Source organism: Rhynchophorus ferrugineus, unplaced genomic scaffold (genome assembly GCF_030347505.1).
Source record: "Rhynchophorus ferrugineus isolate W39M unplaced genomic scaffold, kcgeb_rfMv2 rfM6, whole genome shotgun sequence".
In the NCBI taxonomy this organism is placed as follows: domain Eukaryota; kingdom Metazoa; phylum Arthropoda; class Insecta; order Coleoptera; family Curculionidae; genus Rhynchophorus; species Rhynchophorus ferrugineus.
Genome location: NW_027472585.1, coordinates 35,550,684 through 35,572,935, shown reverse-complemented (window position 1 = coordinate 35,572,935; position 22,252 = coordinate 35,550,684). Strand labels below are relative to the sequence as shown.

Sequence of the window (22,252 nt, the reverse complement as noted above, 5' to 3'; positions counted from 1 at the left end):
TTATTTAAGTTATATTGTACTATTTATATTTATTATGCTATGTTATTTAAAAATAGCCATTAATATATTAAAACACGATAAAACATTCGTGCTGTTATTATTCCATTCCAGAACATTCAGTATAAAAGTAATCTTACATTTAAAATTAGTTTAACTGTTCGAAGCATTTATCTCCGTCCTTTCCTATCTCACATTTTATACAGACAAGAATTCGTACATCTTCGTCTGACATCACGAATGGAAAAAAACAGTCGAACCGTGCATTTGACTGAAAATAGTAATTACTATTTTCAGTCGCTATTTTTTTGACTATCGACTGTTTCGACTGTTTTCAGTCGATAGTTCCCAACGTTAGTTTTAATAGCTTGTAAAAGAATATTCCTTTCTACATTCATAATGTTCGCCCAAGTCCAAAGACTCTTCTACTTTTTTAATATTATTTGTTTAGTCGTTTTCATCTCTGACTAAATCTTGTTAGTGTTATAGGTGTACTGGAATTAGCATTTTAAAAAAGTTTTAATATGTTTTTAAACCATGAACCTAGGTTAATCGATAAGTTCGTGAAAATAGACAGGAATTTTCTGAGAACGAAAATAAAAGGCTAAAAACCACTGTTGTGTAAGCAGGTGAGATCTTGATGGATTTTTTTCTTCTGTAAAGTATTTTGTTAACGAATTTTGTATTCCACTGAGTTAAATGAATATAATAGTAATTTAACTTTATTGTTTTATCAGTTTCAAGCTCGTCTGATTTCGGTAGCTTCAATCTTCTGGTTTTTTATGTCTTGTCCAGTGACTGTATTGCTTCCACGTTGTTACGATTTGGTAAGTTAATTTATTCTCATTTTTTTGATACGATATCTTGGATTACTCTTACTATGTCGCATAGTTTCTCGTTGGTTACGTAGCATTGTAGAAGTAGGTATGGGCAATGAACGAAAGTACTTTGTTTTGACACCATTAGAGTACTAGTCGATTTGATGACTAAATAGGTTTTATAATTGACTAACAACCCAATCTCTTTGATCTTAGATCCAGTTGGGCGTATCTTCCAACTAACCACGATACAGTTATTTGATTTTAAGTCTGCTCTGCTCGGATTTGTTTAACGTGATGTTTCTAATTTAATATCGCTGATTCTGCTTGATAAATTGGCCATCCCTCAAGTGATATAATTAGATTTTTGTAATTTTGTACGTTTTTTCTAGTATCTAGTCCATTTGCGGATCTTGTTGACTGCTATTTTTTTCCAATAACTGACAGCGTCTTTATTGGTCGATTTCTCTAGTTTACGTCACTACTGAACATTTACTTTTGATTCAGAATTATGGTGGTAGACCTAAGTGATGATAATAGTGACTCACTCGAATTTATTTTTGTGTACAGTTTGCCGTGTCATGAACATTATCAATATAAACATATGATTACCGAAACTAAAGTAAATAGAATGTAAATTTTGTTATTAAAAAGTGATTTAAACAAATCCAAAAGTGATTGAGATAACTTTCTATAACCGGATATTCTTAAACAAACAAGTGAAAATTAAGCAAATAACATAATCTAATACCCGCTAAGATTTCAATTTTAGATATATTTTTTCGGACAAAAATAACCGCAAGTTTCGAAAATGCCATTCATCGGCTTGTTGACTAAGTTGCATTATAAATGAAATATGCAAATCATGACAAATCAACACCGAGCACATTCGGTGCCGTGTTTTTCTACTAGCATGGCGACATATTAAACCGTCCAACGCCATCATGATTTTCGAGATTAAAAATAACTTAACACCGACATATTTCGAAGGATAAATCCAGAACAATAACTAATAAATTCATATCTCATTTGTCCCGTGGGATAGTCGCATTGTACAGAATATTATTAATTAACATCCCAAATTAAAATTGTATTAATGCAAACCGAATAGATGTTGCTCGGTGATTATTATTGGTAAACATCGATATTAGTCTAATGATGATTACAACAATGCTATTAGTAAGGATATAAATATGTAATTGGTGGTCCAAGTTCGAACTTAAATTGATTTGGCTTGTTTATTTTCGTGCTGTAGAAAGAAAATGTCGTCTCCTTGCCAGATACATCGTCACACATCTTAGGCATCTGATTTACGCAAACGATTGTTCATTGCTGACAATGAATGTATTTTTAGACTGGCTGGGTATTTTCTCTGTTGTGTGATTGGTCATTTGTATTGGCGTTTTACATTGATGGTGGCTGATTCACACTTGCTGTCTTCTCTTAATTTTTTTGCTCATGACTACCGAGGCCATAGTAAGATTGTTCAGCAAAAAGGAGTTTCAGTTTATTCGGTCGTCAGCGTTATTTAATTGTTTCACTATAGTTTCACTATCAATCAAGTCTAGATATGCTAAGTACAACCGTAATTTTTACTGTTTTTTTTGGTTTTACTTGCATCAATACACAACCAATACGAATGTGAACCAAATTAAAATTAAATTAGACTAATTAAGATGAAGTTAAGAGTAAACGCTTCACAGATACTAAACAGTTTCATGTGGTTTGGCTCTCTTTAATCTTCTAATTGGCTTGGTGTTGTCCAGTAACAGTCTTAATTCCACGTTGGTATGGAATCAGTAACCTTATTTCATGTTTTAAGATGAAGTCTTGGATAACAGTTCTTCGTTATTTATGTAACAATACGTAATAGTAATTAATCGAAGAACTTCGTTTTGGCAGCGTTGGATTACAAGTAGGTTTGATGTTTTAGTGCAACGCCACAAGTCCATAAGCTTTATAATTAACTGATAAACTAACCTCCATACTTGTAGGTCAAATTGGGAGTATCATTGGAGCAAACATTACAGTTCTTTTTTTAGCCTGGTTTGCTCAGCTTTTTGTCTAACGGGATGTTAATTTAACTCATGTTGATCATGTTTATGTGTATTAATTAGTAGGAAAAGGTCTGATTTCATCAAATTATATTTAGTTTATTGTTTCTTCATCGCTTTTGCTGATATTACTTATGTGATATTATTTATGTTACTATGATTATCAAATGCAAGATATATTTTAAGAGACGTTCCTGGAATAAATAATGCACGTGTTTATTTTATAATTCAATTTGTTTTCATAATTCTATAGCGTTTTGAGTACCTTTGTGGCAATACTTTATTCAATATAGGTCAGTAGACGAAAGTATTTCACTAAAAACCAAGTTTCACTTACTTTGTTACATCATACATGTTTCATAAATTTATACATTTGAAGAAAAAATTGTGCCATATATATTAAATTATTTTTTCTTTTTGTTTTCGAAAGCTCAATGATTATTTTGAAATAATGCTTTATACTAACTTGTTACTAGTGTAAGTAAAAATAATAATAATACGTAAGACAAATAATTTAGATAATGAAATTTTATCGTGAAATTTACTAGCAACAAATTTAATGTATTTGTTTGAATAGAAATATGATCTGATATAAGAAAGACACTAAATGCTAAACATTCCTAAAAAACACGTGTAATTTAATAGGTATCTATTAAAATATAAAGTTTCTTTCAATAGTAATCGAGCTGTGCATTATACAAACTAAATTCAGCTCATTAAATATCTCGACCATGTCATTTAATGATCAACAACACTGTAATTATTCGGGAACAATTGAGACTAATCGGTAACCTAGTAAAACTACAACACATGAAACCGTTTAAAAAGTAGTGGTCTCCAATTAAAAAGTCAATTGAAATCATCGTATGCTAATGATAGGCATACCATTTCCCTTTCACACCAAACCGTCTAATGTAACAGTGGGTGTATTGGGTGTTTATTATCGTGATATGTATTATAATTTTTTTTCTATATCTATGTTGGTAACTATGTATTGATGCTGTGTTCGCTGCTACGTAATTCAGATTTTTTATCAACTAATAGACGTCATCAATACATTCTGCTAAAAGTGTCTGATGTATATGCGGTTAATATATAACTTATCTTTTAAAGAAGTATGTAGTTGGTTTATAAATAGAACTATATTTTGATTAATCTTTTTATTTATTTTATTCTTAATGTGTAACCACAACCCATCGAAAATATGGGTAGATGGTTTTGTTCAATAAGAATTCACGAATTATTACTATACTTTAAAATAATTTTCTGTTTCAAAAGTTTCTTTTTAAATAAATTTTATGATTAATAATACTTGTTAAATATTTTTAAATACACTATGTGTCAATAAAAATGTTTAGAGTTCACCAATTATTCTGTTGGGGACAAAAAATTGATTGTGAAAATAACTAACAAGCTTTTATTGATAACAGTTTCTATCTTGAAGAATTGCTCTTTGAAACCACCACACATCCAATGTCAATGAAATGAAATGTTTATAAATGATGAAAAAATTTATAAATGAAAAAGTAGAATAGTAGTAGAGTAGTAAAGTTCTCAAAGATGATTGGTTTTGGTTTTGATGCAAAACATTAAAAATCACACTGACTTCGTTATTGTATCCCGATGGTGTTATTTAAATATTTGTTGCTAAACTGGGATTGTCTAATGTACCAAGAATTATTTAAGTAGAAACAATGAAATTTCGAACAAAAACATAAGCTGACTTGAACAGTGTTATCAAACGTTTAAAATCAAATCTGATTAACATCAAGTTATCTTGTTGTACAGGGATAAATATTTCCAAATATATCATTTATTTATCTCATTTATCATGTATCGTCAGTAGCTTCATTTCGATTATTCGTCTTGAGTGCAACCTCTATTGAACAAAAAAGCTTTAAAATACAATATTTATTATTATGTTGATGATATATTGTATATAAAGCTTTTAATGGTCGGATGTACATGATCATTTAAGGTCTGTCAAACATTGACTATTGTTTACCTGGTGAATTATATTAGAGCAAGACATGTTCTAACGTATTCAGCGAACTAGAACAAGAAGCAACGGTTTAGTTTACTGCATTTATTATTCTAAGTTCCCAAATTGGACTTGTCCGACCATATCTATCCATCGTTTGTTTAACGAAGAATAACGGTACCATTTTGGTGTATTTTTCGGTCGCCTGTATCGCTCCGATAGCTCTTATCAATACAGACACATAAAATATATATTGACGAAATCAATTAGCACATAAAAATCGTAAACAGATCGAAAGATGGCAAACCATAACAATATATCGTGCAATATAAACAATAAAGATTTGATTGATTGTTTTAGCTGTTGGTTGATGGGAATGTATCATATTATTTGTTATGTGTTTGATGTTTGAATAATCATCAGTAATGACTTGGAATTCTTGAATCATATTGTGTTAATTTTACTTATTAATTATATAGGGTGTTTCAAAATGTACGCAAAATTTGAATGAAATAAAAAAGTTTTTTAAATTACAGTTTTTATCGAATAACTATTTCTTATAAATATGTTGATCCTTTTGAAGTTTGATTGTTTTTACTCTTGTTTCCTGCTCGATTGTTATCCAAGAATTGAAATAATATACTTTAGTATTAACATGAGAATAGAATCTCAATGTCTTTTTGGTATTCTTGAGTAACTGTAGTTCCTGATATACTTCCTAGGACTTCATTCTGAAAAATGTGTATTTTATCTATATTACTTTTCGTGAAAATGTTGTAAAATACACACATGGAGTAATAATTAGGGTAACACCATCTTCTTCTGTGAAGAGGATGACAATTTATGGTTTGTTGAAAAGCATTTTTATACACCCAATATTTTTTATTTTTGTATAACTGTCCCACAGTAAAATTGCAATGAATATTTATTTCTATTAATTATTTCTTGGAAAGAGGAGAAGTAAAGATGTCTAGACCTTCTTATCTATATCAATTCCTTCAAATATATCACATAAACAGTCAACAGAGGCTATTGACGGAATTTCCACCATTAAAATACAACTTGAATATAAATGATATTGGTTTAAAAAACGCGATATTATATTTACAAAACAAACTAACATGACTACCAATTTCGATTTCATTTCCTAGAGATGTTAGTAATTCCCGGAGTGAACCTTGGATAAAAACACAACAAAAAACTTTTTGATAATTGCGCATATCTCGAAGTCAACAAAAATAGTTCGGAATAATATCAACTTGAATGAGATACAACTAGTAATGTTTCAACTGAAATAACATGAAAGTTGAAAATTGACATTTTGAATAGTTAAATTAGAAAAAACTACGAAATACCATCCCTATATTCAATAAAAATAACACTAATAGTAATATAATTGATATTTGCAGATAATGATGTCAAGCGTATTAATATTTCGCAAATTTTTAGTGACAAATGATAACAGTAATAAAGGAAAAAACTATTGACTTAACACAATTATGCAGATAACTAACAGCAGTTTGAACATCTGTTTCCCATATCTCAGTTGCAAAATGTATTCGAGCAAATAACAGTTACAATATAATTTTAAGCGTTCCAAGTTTTTTAACATCGATTCAGATTCAACCGATTGTTGTTGTCAGAGATTGATAAATATAAACAATATCTCTTTACTCGTAACGCCGATGAATCTATCGTACTAGATAGAGGAGTTTCATCATTAATTATGTTATCGGATGTCATGACCTCTTTGGTTTCAAAACAAGCGATTGATTATAAAGCGTATATTGAACGCGTCCAACATACGATTGTGGATGTTTTGCTATTTTAATGGTAATGTTCTTTCCATGTTGCTACTTTTTTGTTGATATGAATAGAATTGTTATACATTTTTTAATGATTTTATTAAAGTTCTCCAGTTGTTTTTCTGCTTTTCTTGACGAAGGTTTTCATAGTGGGGGTACAAAATAATTCTTCATCTGGCTTGGTTGGCGCTGTGGTAAAGAGGACAGGATGATCCCCCTGCTTGAATCCTGCTGGTTCATGGTCCTAAATTCATGTTTGTGATTGTTTAACATTTGTGATTGTCCTTAGGCAAGAGTGCAAAATACGACAAGGAAAATGATCCCAGTCACGCCAGCAACCAGGCTGGGTAAGACCGGATGTTTTCTAAATTGGTCATTCGCCAGTCGGTAGGATTAATGCCGAGGACCGTGGTTCGGAGCCCACGTTAAACAGTAGGTCCAGTCCAAATAAACCCTGGTTGGCAAAAAGGAGACTTTAAAATATATAAAAAAAATATTTCTTTACCTTCGGATTGAGACATTGCTCCTTCCGTTTACTGTTTCTTTTAAACGAAATAACATGACATGTATCTCCATAATCTCCCATAATGGTTTTGTTCGCTTTCGACTTCCAATTTACGTCTTCCAATCAATCAACCTGACCTTCCACTTTATTCTTGGCCTTCGGTGTTAAATTGACTGTCTTTAAATGTTCGAAACCATTCGCTCAGTTTTTCTCACTTAAATCAGTCTTACTATATACTTTTACAAGTAGTAGCATTTGATTCAGTGACAGTGAATTGACGTTATTCGAAAATCTTGTTTAATATCATGGTAAACACCACAAGGTCATTGTCTATAGAAAATAGATTAGGTCTATAGAAGATCTAAGTATATTTTATTGGTTTATTGGTTCAATGTTTTGCACAGATATGTTGTAACGGCATTGGGACTTGAACCGACGTTAAATATATAAAATTTCTTCTAATTTTAATTTGTGGCCAGAGGATCAGTCCTTATACATGTTTTCTTATGATTTAACCTACCAATTTATTTACATATTTGATAAAATCTTCAACATTTTTAACAACATTACTTCATATTTTTGAGCCATATATTTTTTTACCTGTTCATCTAATAATAAAATTGTTTTGGTCCCATCATTACCTCGTCAATTTTTACGTTTAAAATATTTGTAATGTTTTTTTTTGGGTGTCCAAATGCATAGATATATAAATATTTTGATGCAGCCTTATATCTCTTTTATTTCCTCTAGTTACGGTGTTGGGTTTCGTGTAAAGTAATATCGTACGCATCGTTTTAAGAGTACGGCTTTCTTTGCGCAGTTGTTTTCTTTTCTCGACTCTTATCGGGACATTCCTGGCATATTTCCTTGTTGAATGTGTAACGTTTTAGTTCTCCGTCTAGTTCAAGCAACTGCGTGTTGTTATGAATAACTCACAAGAGAAGTAAATAAATATCGCACGTAGTTAGTGATGGGTAAATTGGTTATCATATCTAAATCTAATTTTTTCTTGAATTACTTACATCTTATCAATATTTATTAATATTGAGTGATTCAAATTCTAGACCCCCCCCCTTCCACCTCTAGCATTATCTTATTGTATTGATTAATAAGATTTTGAGTCATTATTTCAATTTGGACACTATATTAGCACTGTTAATTTGTTAAAATCCATAATAGTCTGTCAGTCAGGCATTCTAACACTTGTCGGACTCTTAAATGTATGTGTGGTCTCATGTGGTCACGATATTTTCTGGGAATAGTATTAAAACTACCTAATTTTATATTTTATACTATTTAAAACCATTGAAAATATTATTTCTAATGTTATTCAGTTATTCGCAATATTTAAAGATCTATTTTCGAGTTTGTATTCGCGTAACTCATTTTTTAATTCATTTTCAACCTTGATCAGCGATAACGTTGATGTACTGTTATCTTTTATTGTAATATACGTAATTATACGGCATGTAATAAATTAGCCGTAAATCTACGCTCGTGTAATACCTTTTAAGTTTTCCTAGTCCTAATCCGAGACGATAGTTTCACATGAGTCCTAAATTGTGACATTTTCACTAGAAACTGGCCTTGAATCAACGGTACCTCACGAGACTTGATCGTGTATTATCTTGAACTATCTTATTTTCGTTTTATATCGAGATGGCATTGGCAGATATTCAAGGCTCACCGCTGTGGCACGTGTGACCGATCTAGTAATCAGCAGTAATAAAATTTAATTTAAACAACAAATATTTATAATAACATTGATCATATTTGTAATTAATGTGTTTTTTATTAATTTTTTTGTTTGTGATAATGGGTTGGAAACAATAACAGTAAATACTAACGCAATTCATCATTATATCTTGATATAAGTCAAAATTACTCTTTTTATGATTTTAAAATTGTTTGATTTAAACGAAGACAATTTTACTACTCTAGGCCATAATTTCATATCCAAATGTATTATACAATTTATATTTTAAATACTATATTATATTTATATTTTAAATTTATTTATTATACAATTTATATAAGATGGAATCAACGAATGAAAAAGGTTACACTTGTCTAAAAATAGGTATAATAATTAATTGATTAATTAATATATCAATCATTAATACCAAGATTTTTACTGAAAATATTAAATGTATTTATACATTATACAAGGTGAATTTTTACATATCATGCGAATTTTTGGTTGTTTTGTCATTATTTTATTTATTTATCTACATTAATATTATATTCTTCAAAGTATTTAAAGATTGAATGAACCCAATCATTAGGATATTTGGCCTTTAATTATTTCAGTAATTCAGTTTTAATTTCATCTATGCTTGCCGAATGATGGTCCTTCAAGGCTTTTTATTTTTAGTGTTGTTTTTGCAAAGAAAATCAAGGATATGAAGTAAGTTTTTTTCGTATACATTTTTGGGTTGCACAAACTATGAGTTTTTACATAAATCCGGTTTAATTATAGGTTATTGTTTAATTAAGGTTATTAGGTTCATTATTTAATAATAATCAATTCATTGATAATTAGTTTTTTATCACGTTTTCATCGGCTGTTGATAGAAACCACCATTTTCAACATCTACAGAACTAGACTTATTTTTGTTCAAAAATTGGCTTTATTCATCAACATAATCTCCATTAAGAATCACACAATCATTCCAGCGCCGCTCTAACATTTCAATACCACTTTTGTAGAACGATTTATCTTTTGCCTCAAAATAGGCCTGTCGCCAGTTTCTGTCCACTCAAATGACGATCGTTTTGATTCCGGAGTGAAGTGATGGATCCATGTTTTATCCATTGTCACATATCGACGCTAAAATTCGTTTGTTTGTTACGTTTAAACATGACCAAACACTGCTCAGAATCGTCAACACATTCTTGTTGTTGGTCTTGGATATGTTTACGATGTTAGCTAAGTCACGCAAATTTACTTTTCGATTATTCAAAACAATTTTTTTATGTTTTCTGTTGTTTCCACCTCATTTGGACGTCTACTGCATTTTGCATCATCGGTGTCTCTACGACCACGTTTGAAGTCAGTAAACCAACATTTAATTGTTATTTTTGATGGAGCGCAGTCCTTATAACACTTTTCAAGCCATTGTTGGCTTGAACGGTATCTTTTCCCGTCAAGAAGCAGTCTAAAATTAAAACACAAAATTGTTTTCGAGATATGGTTTTGAAAATAACAAAAGTAGTGTCACTCTTAGCAGAATACCTCACAAAATTATGAGTAGAATATCATGAAATTTTAACAGCTTTCTTTTGAAGATTAGTACTAGCTGAAAAAGCGGCGAATACGCCATCTATGGGTCAAGCCCGGGACTGTTCACATCTAAAACAAAAAATTAATGCAAATTGCCTGATCCATTATTAATAAAAACTTAAAAATCTCTGACAATGACAAAACACACAACATCTGACAAAAATAAACAAGCAATTTGGCTGAAAAGTTATAAATACTTTCTAAACTCACTTCCCAACATAAAAACAAAAACATTGGATCAACAAAGTCCACGAAATTTCATACCTCCCGTTACATGCATCTTAAAATTCTTAGAAGACTATTATAATATATTTTTTATTAAGAAATAATACAAAAATAATGTTTTCTCAGTATAAATTAACCTAAAGAGAGAAGAAATAGTTGTTGATCTTACATCAGTCTGTATGCAACCAGCAGTGAAATATTTTGAACATCTGTTCAATATATCTTGGCTGTTTGTGTGTGCATCGAATAAAACAATAAAATTGCGGAATGTATTCGTATAGAAACAGTAACGGTACCGTTTTAATCGTTCCATATAGTTGATAAAACAGTAATCTACATATTTTATTTATCGGGCGTTAAAGGCGATAAAAGTCTGATTACGAGTTGTGACACAGGGCCAGATAAAAAAAATAAAATAACCCATGGTAGCTCGCTACGAGGACCAGGTGTCTTCCTTGTGCATTCAATGCACCAGGCAGGTTGGGTTCGGCGTAGAGGGCAAAATTCTGTCTATGGTTTCATCGGTGAACAGGCGAAAGACCTTCTGAACTAGTTAGAATTATGTACAGAAACATTACAGTGTTGTAAAAACTCGATTTACAGTAAGTTATAATTGCTGTACAGAACATATATATAAAGAGTAAATAACAAGAAAAATTATACACGATTGTTTTTATATAGCGAACATGTTTTAATAAAGAGAAATGTCTTGATATTTATAGTAGATAAAAAAATATTTTGATTAGACATATTTGCACCTTCGTATTTATCGTAAGGTTGCACAAATAGAAACAATGACTTTATTATTTACTTCGTAGTTCGTTACATTTTAACGATATTTAGACTTGATGTTTTTACATCGATCTTCATGGTCGTAAAATTGTTTTTGTTCCAACCGTGATGTTTATGCCAGGCGAAATTGTGAATAAAAAACAAAATTAAAATAGTCGCACGATTAAAGTTGTTAGACTAGACATATATGTTTTATACTTAATTTTAATATCACATGTTAATTTATCGATCTGATATAATTAAAATACTATTATGTTGGTGATGGTATTCAGAAATGGAATACTAAATGATTTTCCCTCTTCAGAAACTATATATTCAATTTTTTGTGAGGGTTTAAAAATATATTTCACTACTTAAGTTTTAAAGTTCTTTGATTGGGTCTACCAGTCTATTCTCTATTATTGTTTGACTTTGATAGCCTAAAAGGAAAGCCAGGTTAATCAATAGAGCTTTTATTTATTCATGAACTAATTATTTATGATATCTGAGATTTTTTTCAAAGGATCCAACAGGAGCATAATATACTGTAGCTGCTTCACATAAGCGCAACTGGGCATGAATATATGTCAGGAGCCGTACAGGTTAGTTATAGTTAGTGCTATTCAATCAAAACATTATTGGACGTTTTGAACCACCATAAACAGAGAATGCTTGGGATAGTATGCGAAAAGTTCAAAGAGGCATATTATGAGAAGCATTGCTCCAAAATTATCGTTAATTATTAAGTCTCATTAATTTTAACGATTATCCTGAGAACAAGCAGTTAATACTAAAAATTAATTATTAAAAAAAATAAAAAATTAATTTCTAACATCATTTTTTGATGAATAAACGATGTTTGTAGTTATCATTAATAAAACAGTGTTTTACTATTAGTTTAAATACTAATTTTCATTTACAGTTTTAAATTATTCAACGTAGATTAAAATATTACTACAAATCAAATTATAATTGTTAAAAAATCTTATTCAGTAAAGAACAGGTATGGTCGATCTACCATCTGCGGATAAAAGGACCAAAAATACTAGTTGGTAAAATCACCCATCGCTGAGGGCGGTAAATCTACGCCAGAAGCAACAGCTGGTATTTTCTTTCAGACGCATTGCATCTGTTTCAGGTTACCAGAGAACCTGAAAAGATGTTAAAATGGCCTCTCTGATGCCTAATCAGATTTTTGGCGCAGCTACCTCCGGTCGAACCGTGCGGATATATTTATTCAACTTATGTACTATTACTACATAATAGTGGGACATCTCTCATAAAATAAAACACAGAATTATCTGCGGTATTTATAGAAACGGGCAGAAATATTTTTGTTATCTTTTCAGGTCTATTTTTATCGCTAGTGGGGACTTTCAATTCAAGTCGAAACAAAAAAAAACTGTACATATCATTATAGCATAAATAAACACGAACGCTCCGCAACTTCCAACGTTGGAGACACGAAGTTCGGCTTAATTCGTGGACAATTTTTTCGGCATTGAGCCTCTACGTAATTAACAAAAACCGACTCGGTTACTATGAAAAAAAAAATTGAAAATGACCTTCGCGATAATTATCTTTATACGAAAATAAATTTTCACTGTGTTTTTTTGATGGATACGAGGGTACAACGAAAACGCTGTGCTAATTATCATATAATTAATTAAATAAAACAATAATTAAATTAAAAAAAAACGTAACTTTGATTAAGTTGCGTTCTATTAAATATGTTATTAAATTTTAAAAATGTCTGTTATTGATTAGGTTTTTTATATTAAGATAATGAATAGTTTTGTTCTAAATTAGTATATCTTCACTAGTCCTTGAAGATTAACCCATAACTTTGTCTTGCTTATAATTTAGAACTAGACCTTTACCAAAAATGGGCAATTAACTCTTTTTTCTTTAAAGAAATAACAGTATATTTACATGTTAATCAGTACTTTGCTCTAATCTGTATCATGTCTCAAAGTTTTTCCAAATTATGGTGTGTTCTTGTTGCGAATTTCTTGATATTTTCTGTAACTCATCTGAAAAAGAAATAAATTTAAAATTATTTTATTTTACTGACTAATGTACTCTAAAAAATGGTATATTAGGACAACTTGTATATTGTACATTTAATTCATTTTACAATATGTTTAAATGTTATATTGTTTTAACCCAATTATAATTAAAAGATTTTTGGTGTATTTAACTTGTTCATACTTCTATTTCCATTATACTATTAAGTTTATCGAATGTTACAAATAATTGTCAAAAAAGTGATATTTGGTTTGATCCATTGGGTATTCCTTAGTTTCTAAAAAAATTATAATAAAAGTTGGTAGCAATTTCCAGTATTTTTACCATTTAGTACACTTCACCACACAACTATACAAGATCATACAGTTTGGTTCACACGTCTGACGCTGGTTCAGTCTTATCCAAGAATGTACAAGAACTTCGGTGTTAACATGAGAGTGTCGCTTGTTAGGAATCTTAATTTTCTCTAACAGTTGGACAATTTCTACTCTGCAATACTTGTATTATATATTACTTCTTACAGAACATCTCCATAAATGGATTCCATAGGTCCATGTAGGTTTTCATTATTTGATTGAACAATAGCAACTTATTATATTTGACTAATTTAGACTTTCTTCCAAATAACCAACACATTTTTTATATTTTAACTCGAGGTTTTTTTTCTTTTCTTCTTGACATGCTCTTTCCGTACGAAGTTTTGCATTCAAATTTATCTGGATGGACTTACCGTTGTCACTGTGTGACATGACAGTATTACTCACTTATTATTAACAGTTTGGTAACTTATTTATATTATTACTTGCGTACTGTAGTATTCTGGTTGCCTCTTCGCTATTGTCTACAATAACAAGTATCACAATGTCATGTCACATGTATAACAAATCAATTGAAAAGTCACCGGCGTGACACATAGGTGGCGCTACTAGAATTAAATCCATATGTTTTTTTAGTTAGTCCTAACCCTCAAAAGATGCATGTATAAATTTGACAGTTGTCGGATCATTAGTTTGTGAATTATAGCATTGAGTGAAGCAACTTTTGTTATTGTGAAAAAATGGATAAAAAGGAATTTCGCGTGTTGATAAAATATTGCTTTTTGAAGGGAAAAATTACAGTTGAGGCAAAAACTTGACTTGATGCCGAGTTTCCGGACACTGCCCGAGGAAAATCAACCGTCAAGGATTGGTATGCTATTTTAGAGGTGGTGAAATGAGCACCGAAGTCGGTGAACGTAGTGGACGCCCGAAAGGATGTTGGTTGTTACCAACGAAAACATTTTAAAAATCCACAAAATAATTTTGAATGACCTTAAATTGAAATTGAATGAAATAGTAGACACTCTAAAGTTATCAACTGAATGTATACATCATATCATTCACGAATATTTGGATATGAGAAAGCTCTGTGCAAAAAACAACGACGAGTTGATGATTCGGAGCAGTGTTTGAAGATGATCAAGCGTAATAAACCCGAGTTTTTGCGTCGATATGTGACAGTGGATGAAACACGGCTCCATCATTTCACTCCGAAGTACAATCGACAGTCATCCGAGTGGACTGCATACCATGAACCCGCTCAAAAGTGTGGGAAAACGCAACAGTTGGCTGGCAATGTTATGGCTTCTGTATTTTGGGATGCGCATGGAATAATCTTCATTGACTACCTTGAAAAAGGAAGGACTATCAACAGCTATTACATAGCGTTATTGGACCGTTTGAAGGACGAAGTCGTCAAAAAACGGCCGCATTTGAAGAAAAAGAAAGTGCTGCTTCACCAAGACACTACATCATGTCACAAGTCAGTGAAAACGATGACAAAAATCCATGAATTGAGCTTCGAATTGCTTCCTTATCCACCGTATTGTCCAGATCTGGCCCCCCAGTGACTATTTCCTGTTTTCAGATCTCAAGTGCTCACTGGGAAGAAATTTTCGTCGAATGAAGAGGTGATCGCACAAACAGGCCTATTTTGAAGCAAAGGACAAATCGTAATACAAAAATGGTATCGAAAAGTTGGAGGGTCGCTATAATCAGTGTATCTCACCCTTGAAGGGAATTATTTTGAATAAAAAAACATTCTAAACCAAATGGTGAAACTGAAAAAAACGATATTTATTTTGAAACTTTTGTAATCGATAGTAGTAATTTGTCTTTTTCTTATAAACTTTTTATTTTGTGGAGCTTCTTTTGTGGAAAAAATGTATATCTCATTTTTTCATATTTTGTTTATAATTAGATTTTATAAACAACTAAATATCTGTAATATGCTTCTAAATTTTTTTATATAGTTTTAAGCCATTGGCGATATACCTTTAGTGAAGTATCTATCGAATTCGGTAGTTTTACTAATTGTATTGATTAATAATTAATTGATTATTTTCTATTTTATTTCAGCTCGGAATTATATATAGAGATATAAAACTAGAAAACATCCTGGTGGATGAAAACGGCCATATCGTGCTCACCGACTTTGGATTGTCCAAGGAGCTATCCAGGAGCGATGGGGAACAGAGAGCGTACTCTTTCTGCGGGACCATCGAGTACATGGCGCCGGAAGTTGTACGAGGAGGTACTCAAGGGCACGATATCGTAAGTTCGATTTGATTTCCATGTTTTTATTAATGTTGCTTGTTCGTACATTTATATGAATGCGGATTCAATAATTATTCGAATAGAATTTAAAAGATTTTCGCGCTCAGAAATAGAAACGCTTCGGCTATTAATAGTGGGGACGACGTACAGGAAGCTTTTTTTGGTGCAGAAATATTATGTCACTACCTCCGAATATATTTATATATGTTAAGTGTTTTTTTATATCTAAAGGGTTAAGAAGACAGAGTAAAATTAGCGCGAATAAATGAATATTATTTTAATAAAATATAACAATGTATTAAAACATTGTTTATATTCATATTTTTATTGAGAAATAAAACACTTGTTTGAATTTAAAACAAAATTTCTGTTTCTAACTAAAGCTTTATCCGTCTGTTTTTTTAAGAGCAAAGTCATTTATTGCTGTATCAATACCTAGAGCATTATATACTTCTTGCTCAATAGACAAGATGTAGTTAGGATTAAAATATTCATTGTTATTCTTAAATAACTTCTATTTTAAAAATCTTTGATTGCTCATGACGATTATGAAGAATATTAGGAGAATTATTGAAGACGCGGTATTTTCTATAATAGTTCTATGTAAAGAAGTTATCTTCCATCTCAACTCATTTTCACAAAACAAGTTAGAGTATCTGATTAAGCGCCAAGGTATGCACCCCTGAAGTTCACACACATTTTTTGCTCAACTTATTGCCTCATCTGTATGTTGGTTTCTGGTTTCTCCGTCAGTATCATCTGCCAAGCTTATTTCAGAAAAAAATTCCGAGTTCATTTCAATTGGCCCGAATCATAGGCGTTATAAATGTGAATTTTGTTTCGTTATTAATTAATTAGTTATATTTTTTATACTAAAAACTATGACACAGGATCAGATGGTTTGATTCTTTTGAGTCTGTGTCCTGCTCTGGTAGTGTCCAAAAGTTGCAATACTTCAATATTCTCATAAGAATGGAGTATTTCCTCATGCAGTATCATGAGCAAATGTAGCCATCGTAATATTCTCCATTTGTGGTATATCACAAGTGTAGAGTAGATAAACATTGGCCCCAGTACGCTTTCTTGTGGTACACCTGCTTTAGCTTCTTTTATTGTAGAGTAAGCTTCTTGTTGTTCTCTCTCAGAACTCTTAAACATTCTGTAATATACGATTTTAGTAGTTCGGTGTGTTGTTTTGGTAACATTTTCTGTAGTTTATGAATAAGACTTTGATGCCAGACCTTATCGAAGGCTTGTGCTACATCTAAGAATATGGCTGAGCATACTTTTATATATATATATATATATATATATATATATATATATATTAGAGATTGTAGTATATTGATAGATAATTAATTGAACTGTGTGAATGTTTTAAATAAATTTGTTGAATAATTTTACAAATTAGGTTGATTTGAACAAAACCAAGCCGTCGGAAAGAGTACAAAAAAAAGCAAAACAAAACGAACCGAAAATTGAGCGAAATAATCATCAGCCTTGAGCATTCCATTGTTGTGTGGCCGTAAAAATTGCCAATAGCCAACGGCACAAAAAGCAAACGTTTCACCGAAAAAGAAATATGATTATGTGTTCAGTTAGCATTTCGCCGATTAAGAAAAAAGTCTCTTTGTGCGAAAACGTTTAAACTTCACTTCCTGAGAGCTAATTAAATGCCGATTGTCTCGTTTCGAACGAGAAGAATGAAACAGCGACGTAGCTGCCGTATTACTTATCGTGAGAAGATTCTTTTCGTGTTTTAACATGAATCCTTGCAACTACCAACGAGAAATTACAGCAATGTCCGATAGCCGTCCATGTTTGATTGCCGATATTAGAAAACGAACGTTTGATCCAATGCCAATCCAATGTTATTTTTAGAAACATCCTGTATAGACTGATATATTCGGGCCATACCTGTTCTAGCTCGATATATCGTTAATAACCTTGTACAAAATCAGGAAATAATCACACTATTATCAAGCAGAAAGTCTTGTATAAACACACACGAGCTCGGGTGCATGCCGGCGCCACGTTGCCAGATCTACGCCGTCGATATTCTCAACTCTCTATGTAGGTTGAATTATCTGAAGTCGTTCCTAATTTAAAACGAATCATCGTTAGCTGGTATGCACGGGTTCCGTGTAACAGTTTTAATTTGTTGTTTTTTCTGCAGAAATACTGGAAAAAAAATATTATTCCGAAAACATGGTTAAATCATCGCATAATAAATAGCACTTCTACACTGTATGACGATATTCTAGGATTTGTCGATTTATTGTCATTTTAACAACAATTTATTAAGTTAATTGAAGCTCTTATGGTCACTGTTAATTCATTTTAAAGGATTTGTATTGAAATGACTGTATTTGAACTTAAATAAAACCTAAATACACCTAAAACCTAAAAAGATATACAATAACCATAAATTCTAAATAAAAATTAAACATATACCTAATCATAGAAAAAAAACTAATTCATGACATAATTAAAAATAATCGCACAATAACTACTAGAGCTTTTTTATATAAAATAAATGCTTTATTTATTATTGAACGAAAATATTTTTTAACAAAATTCGAGGGAGTAATTGAAACATTACCTATTATTGCCATAAAAGCAGTCAAAAGTATTTTACCATATTACATTAACAACATACATTAAAGTAAAAACAAAAATATTACATATAAATCTATATAAGCATAAATTGGGTACATTTTTGTCAAGGTCGCGGCTAGGACGACAGAGCCAGAACTTTAAAAATCAGTCGAATAAAATAAGTAGAACCAAAAATAGTAACTAAAAGTACACGACTGAAACAGTCACTGGTAAAAAGTAATAAAATCAGTGGAACCACAAATAGCGACTGAAACAGTCGATAGTAAAAAGTAGTCAATTACTAAACAGTCGATAGTTCCCAACACTAATTACAGTAATGCAGAATGTTAATAGTTTGTGATAAGAACATTGCTGTTTGACAGATAGATGAAACGATACTGAGCAGAAAGCACTGAACAATCATGAATTTGTACTTTTCACTTTGTAAAATTGTTTTACAAGCAACAGGAATGAAATACCTCAGAAAAGTCAGGAGTGTAATAGGCAGTGGGTAAAGATGGACAGAATGAAAACGAAAGAAATCAAAAAATACCACTATATAAATAACATAACACACTTGTGTAGCTTTCATTGCATCATTTCATTGTTTTGTTATATGTTCATGTCTCTTTTTACCAACTAAGGTTTAACTCAATAATATTCAACGGTTTTGCACATGTAAATTTCAATTTGACATTTATTATACGAAAGCCTGAGACAAATTTAAAAAATGTTAAGATTTTATATCCCGTTCATCAAGAAGTCGTAAAACTGATAGACAACACAAGCAAATTCTACTACCATCCAACGGAATATGGTGCAATGATGCTCGAAAAACGCCTAAATATTTATTGGTGATTTAAAATTATGTATTTTTTAACGATGCCATTTATTGGATTTTGTTCGAACGAAGTCATACACGTGCGCTTACACGATACGAAACGCTGATACCAGATCGACAAAGGACGAATCGGCGAAATTTTCCATCGCATTTACCATGTACACGTGCTTCGAAAAAATATGGTAGATGCCGCGCATAATCCAGCAATCATCCAATAAAGAATTTAAAAGAAATCCCACAAAAGGAATAAATAAGCGCTCAATATTTAGTTTGGTGTAGTTCAGTTCGAATTGTATTAATTAATATATATGGGTGAAAGCAATTACGTTATTTCTAATTATGAGGCTTCGACATTGTTATTTAATGTGTAATTATGTAATAAATGTTGCATAATTTATGTGTTCTTCAGCTTAATATTTAATCATCTCAACTTGTTACTGGTATACGTGTTAAACTGTCCATGGTTGCCGTTGTAGTTGGTTGGTTGCTCATTGCTTCTATTTCTCCTCATCTTTTCTTTTGAAGTGTTCGTTGGATTTGCAAGTTTGTGCATTTTAAAAAAGTAGAACATCAAATGTTTACCAGAGATTGAACATTAAATTATTTGTAGAAAATATTTAATAAAATATAAACTCAATTTGATATTAAAGTATGAACTGATTCAACTTATTTGTCAGATTAAGACTTATGGCTCTTAAGACTTACCCTTGGACTTATGGCTTTTCCTATAGCTCAAAAATGTTCATAGAAAACGATTTTCATTAAACAAAGTGATAATAGCTATCGTAAATTATTATTGTCTAAATTATGTTTTAAAATATTGTGTTATAACGTGTTCAAATGTAGGTTCTTATAATTTAGGTGTGTTCTATTGACTTTTTTATCCATTATTATTGTGCAACGGAGATATGTTATCGTGTGATTCAAATGTTACTGATAGTCAATATCTCTTCCATTTTTATATTTTTTTGATATGAAGCTCCGTATGTCTACAATGGCTTCAAAATTTGTTTATATAATAAAAATTTATTATGGAGTATTAATTCGGTTGTTTGGACAACCACTATTTTGAGCCTGATATATTTGGGTTAATAATAATTATAATGTTTGAAATCAGTGAGTAAAGTTTCTTGTCAGATTTTTTTATTACTTATTAATTTATTACTAGAACCTCTGTTTATTTATTAGTTGAAGCAATGTCTTTAATTGATGCATTATATATTGGGAAACGTGATGAACCTGTTGTTAAGATAAAATACAATCGTTCCCAATAATGAAGGGATTTAAAAGGTTTAAATAAACGACTCGCTGTATTATGTACCTGCAGCTGCTTCCCAACCGCAGCTGGGTGGTTTATACCGATGCGAAAAACTCAGTAATAATGCCTACTATATTTACCCGATCTAAAGCCGGTAAAAACAATTTTCAACATCCTCTCGATAACAACCGGGAATCCGAAATCGTACCGTATTACGTGTCACGATTTCGAAACGCCGATAAAACCAGAAGATAATTACTGCTACCTTTGAAATATATGATAGCGGAGTTTTGAGGAAGAATAAAGCTTTTACGGCTTCTCGATGAAATTTATTGTCGATCATAAAACTCTAAATTAGATGGTTCTTTATCTATTAAGGATCGATCCGATATCGATTTGTCGAGAAATGTAATTTCGTTGTACGTTCTCATTGGATACCTAATGGTAAGCTATGTTTAAGCTATAATTATTTTCGATGCGAAATTCGCGTGTGGATTTTCCAGCACGATCTATGTATTTTTTTTAATAATTTATTAGTCAGCAACGTGGAACTTTCAAGTCAACCTGTGACATGATCACGGGGAAGGAAAAATCTCTTACATCTACTATGTTATTCGGTAATTCTAGTTAGTTGAATTAGGTACTTAGGTTTTTTAAAGAAACATGATATCTCGTAAGTAGAGATTGACGTAGAATATCACTCCAATGTCTTTTTGTATTCCTTTAAGCTTTTTTTGTTGAGTTTAATAAGACTAATGGTTCTTCTGTAACAGTTTCATTATGTTAAGAGCTTATAAAATAACAGAGCCTGCTCACACCACCAAAAATATTGTGTAACTTTGGCAGTCTGTTTTAGCAAATGGCCACTGTTTATATTTAAGATCACCAAAATAGATTTATCTACTCGCGCCAGATACAATTTGATGTAAAATGACTCCATTCGGTGTTTGGTGTTTTTCTACACTATGTTAGATAAAAAGCTGACTGGATTAAACTCTTAATTTTGAGTTGTACAACTACACTGGTTAGTCGTAAGATACTCCCAACTTGACCTAAGATCACCCTTAACTAAATGTTACTCTTAACACTATCTATTGACTTGGATCTTTATTTACCAACCTGCCATATTTCTATATGAATGTGTTATATTAAAATTAAATTAAACAGAAATAATAGTTAACATTTACTAGTCCTATTAAAATTATATTTGTTCTAAATAAAGGAATCTAATAGTTTTATAATGTTAACTTTATTACTTTCTGGGGCATGTGGAATAATTATCAGACAAATATTTAGAATGCGCGTTTTTTTGGCTCGTGACAAAAATCTCATTTGGTCTTTAAAAGGGTATAGTAAAGAGTATGTCAAGACGAATTTGTGTTGACTTTTCAATAAGTTCATTTTTATCTATTTTGTTATAATTATATGCATAGAATAATAGAGAGATAGATTACCTTATTACCAATAATTAGGTGATCGCCATTCCAGGAATTT

At 31.1% G+C, this 22,252-nt stretch overlaps 1 protein-coding gene across 4 annotated transcripts in view; it reads left to right on the top strand.

Moving 5' to 3' along the window:
* LOC143199020 (ribosomal protein S6 kinase alpha-5) overlaps positions 1–22,252 on the top strand; it is a 126,963-nt gene that overhangs the window by 65,759 nt on the left and 38,952 nt on the right. For all 4 annotated transcript variants that reach the window (XR_013006323.1, XR_013006322.1, XM_076408736.1 and 1 more), the window contains exon 5: positions 15,864–16,058. Coding sequence is in view for 2 of the 4 variants with exons in the window: in XM_076408736.1 (XP_076264851.1) it covers positions 15,864–16,058 (195 nt within the window). In the remaining 2 variants the exon portion in view is untranslated. The remainder of the gene's footprint in view (positions 1–15,863; positions 16,059–22,252) is intronic.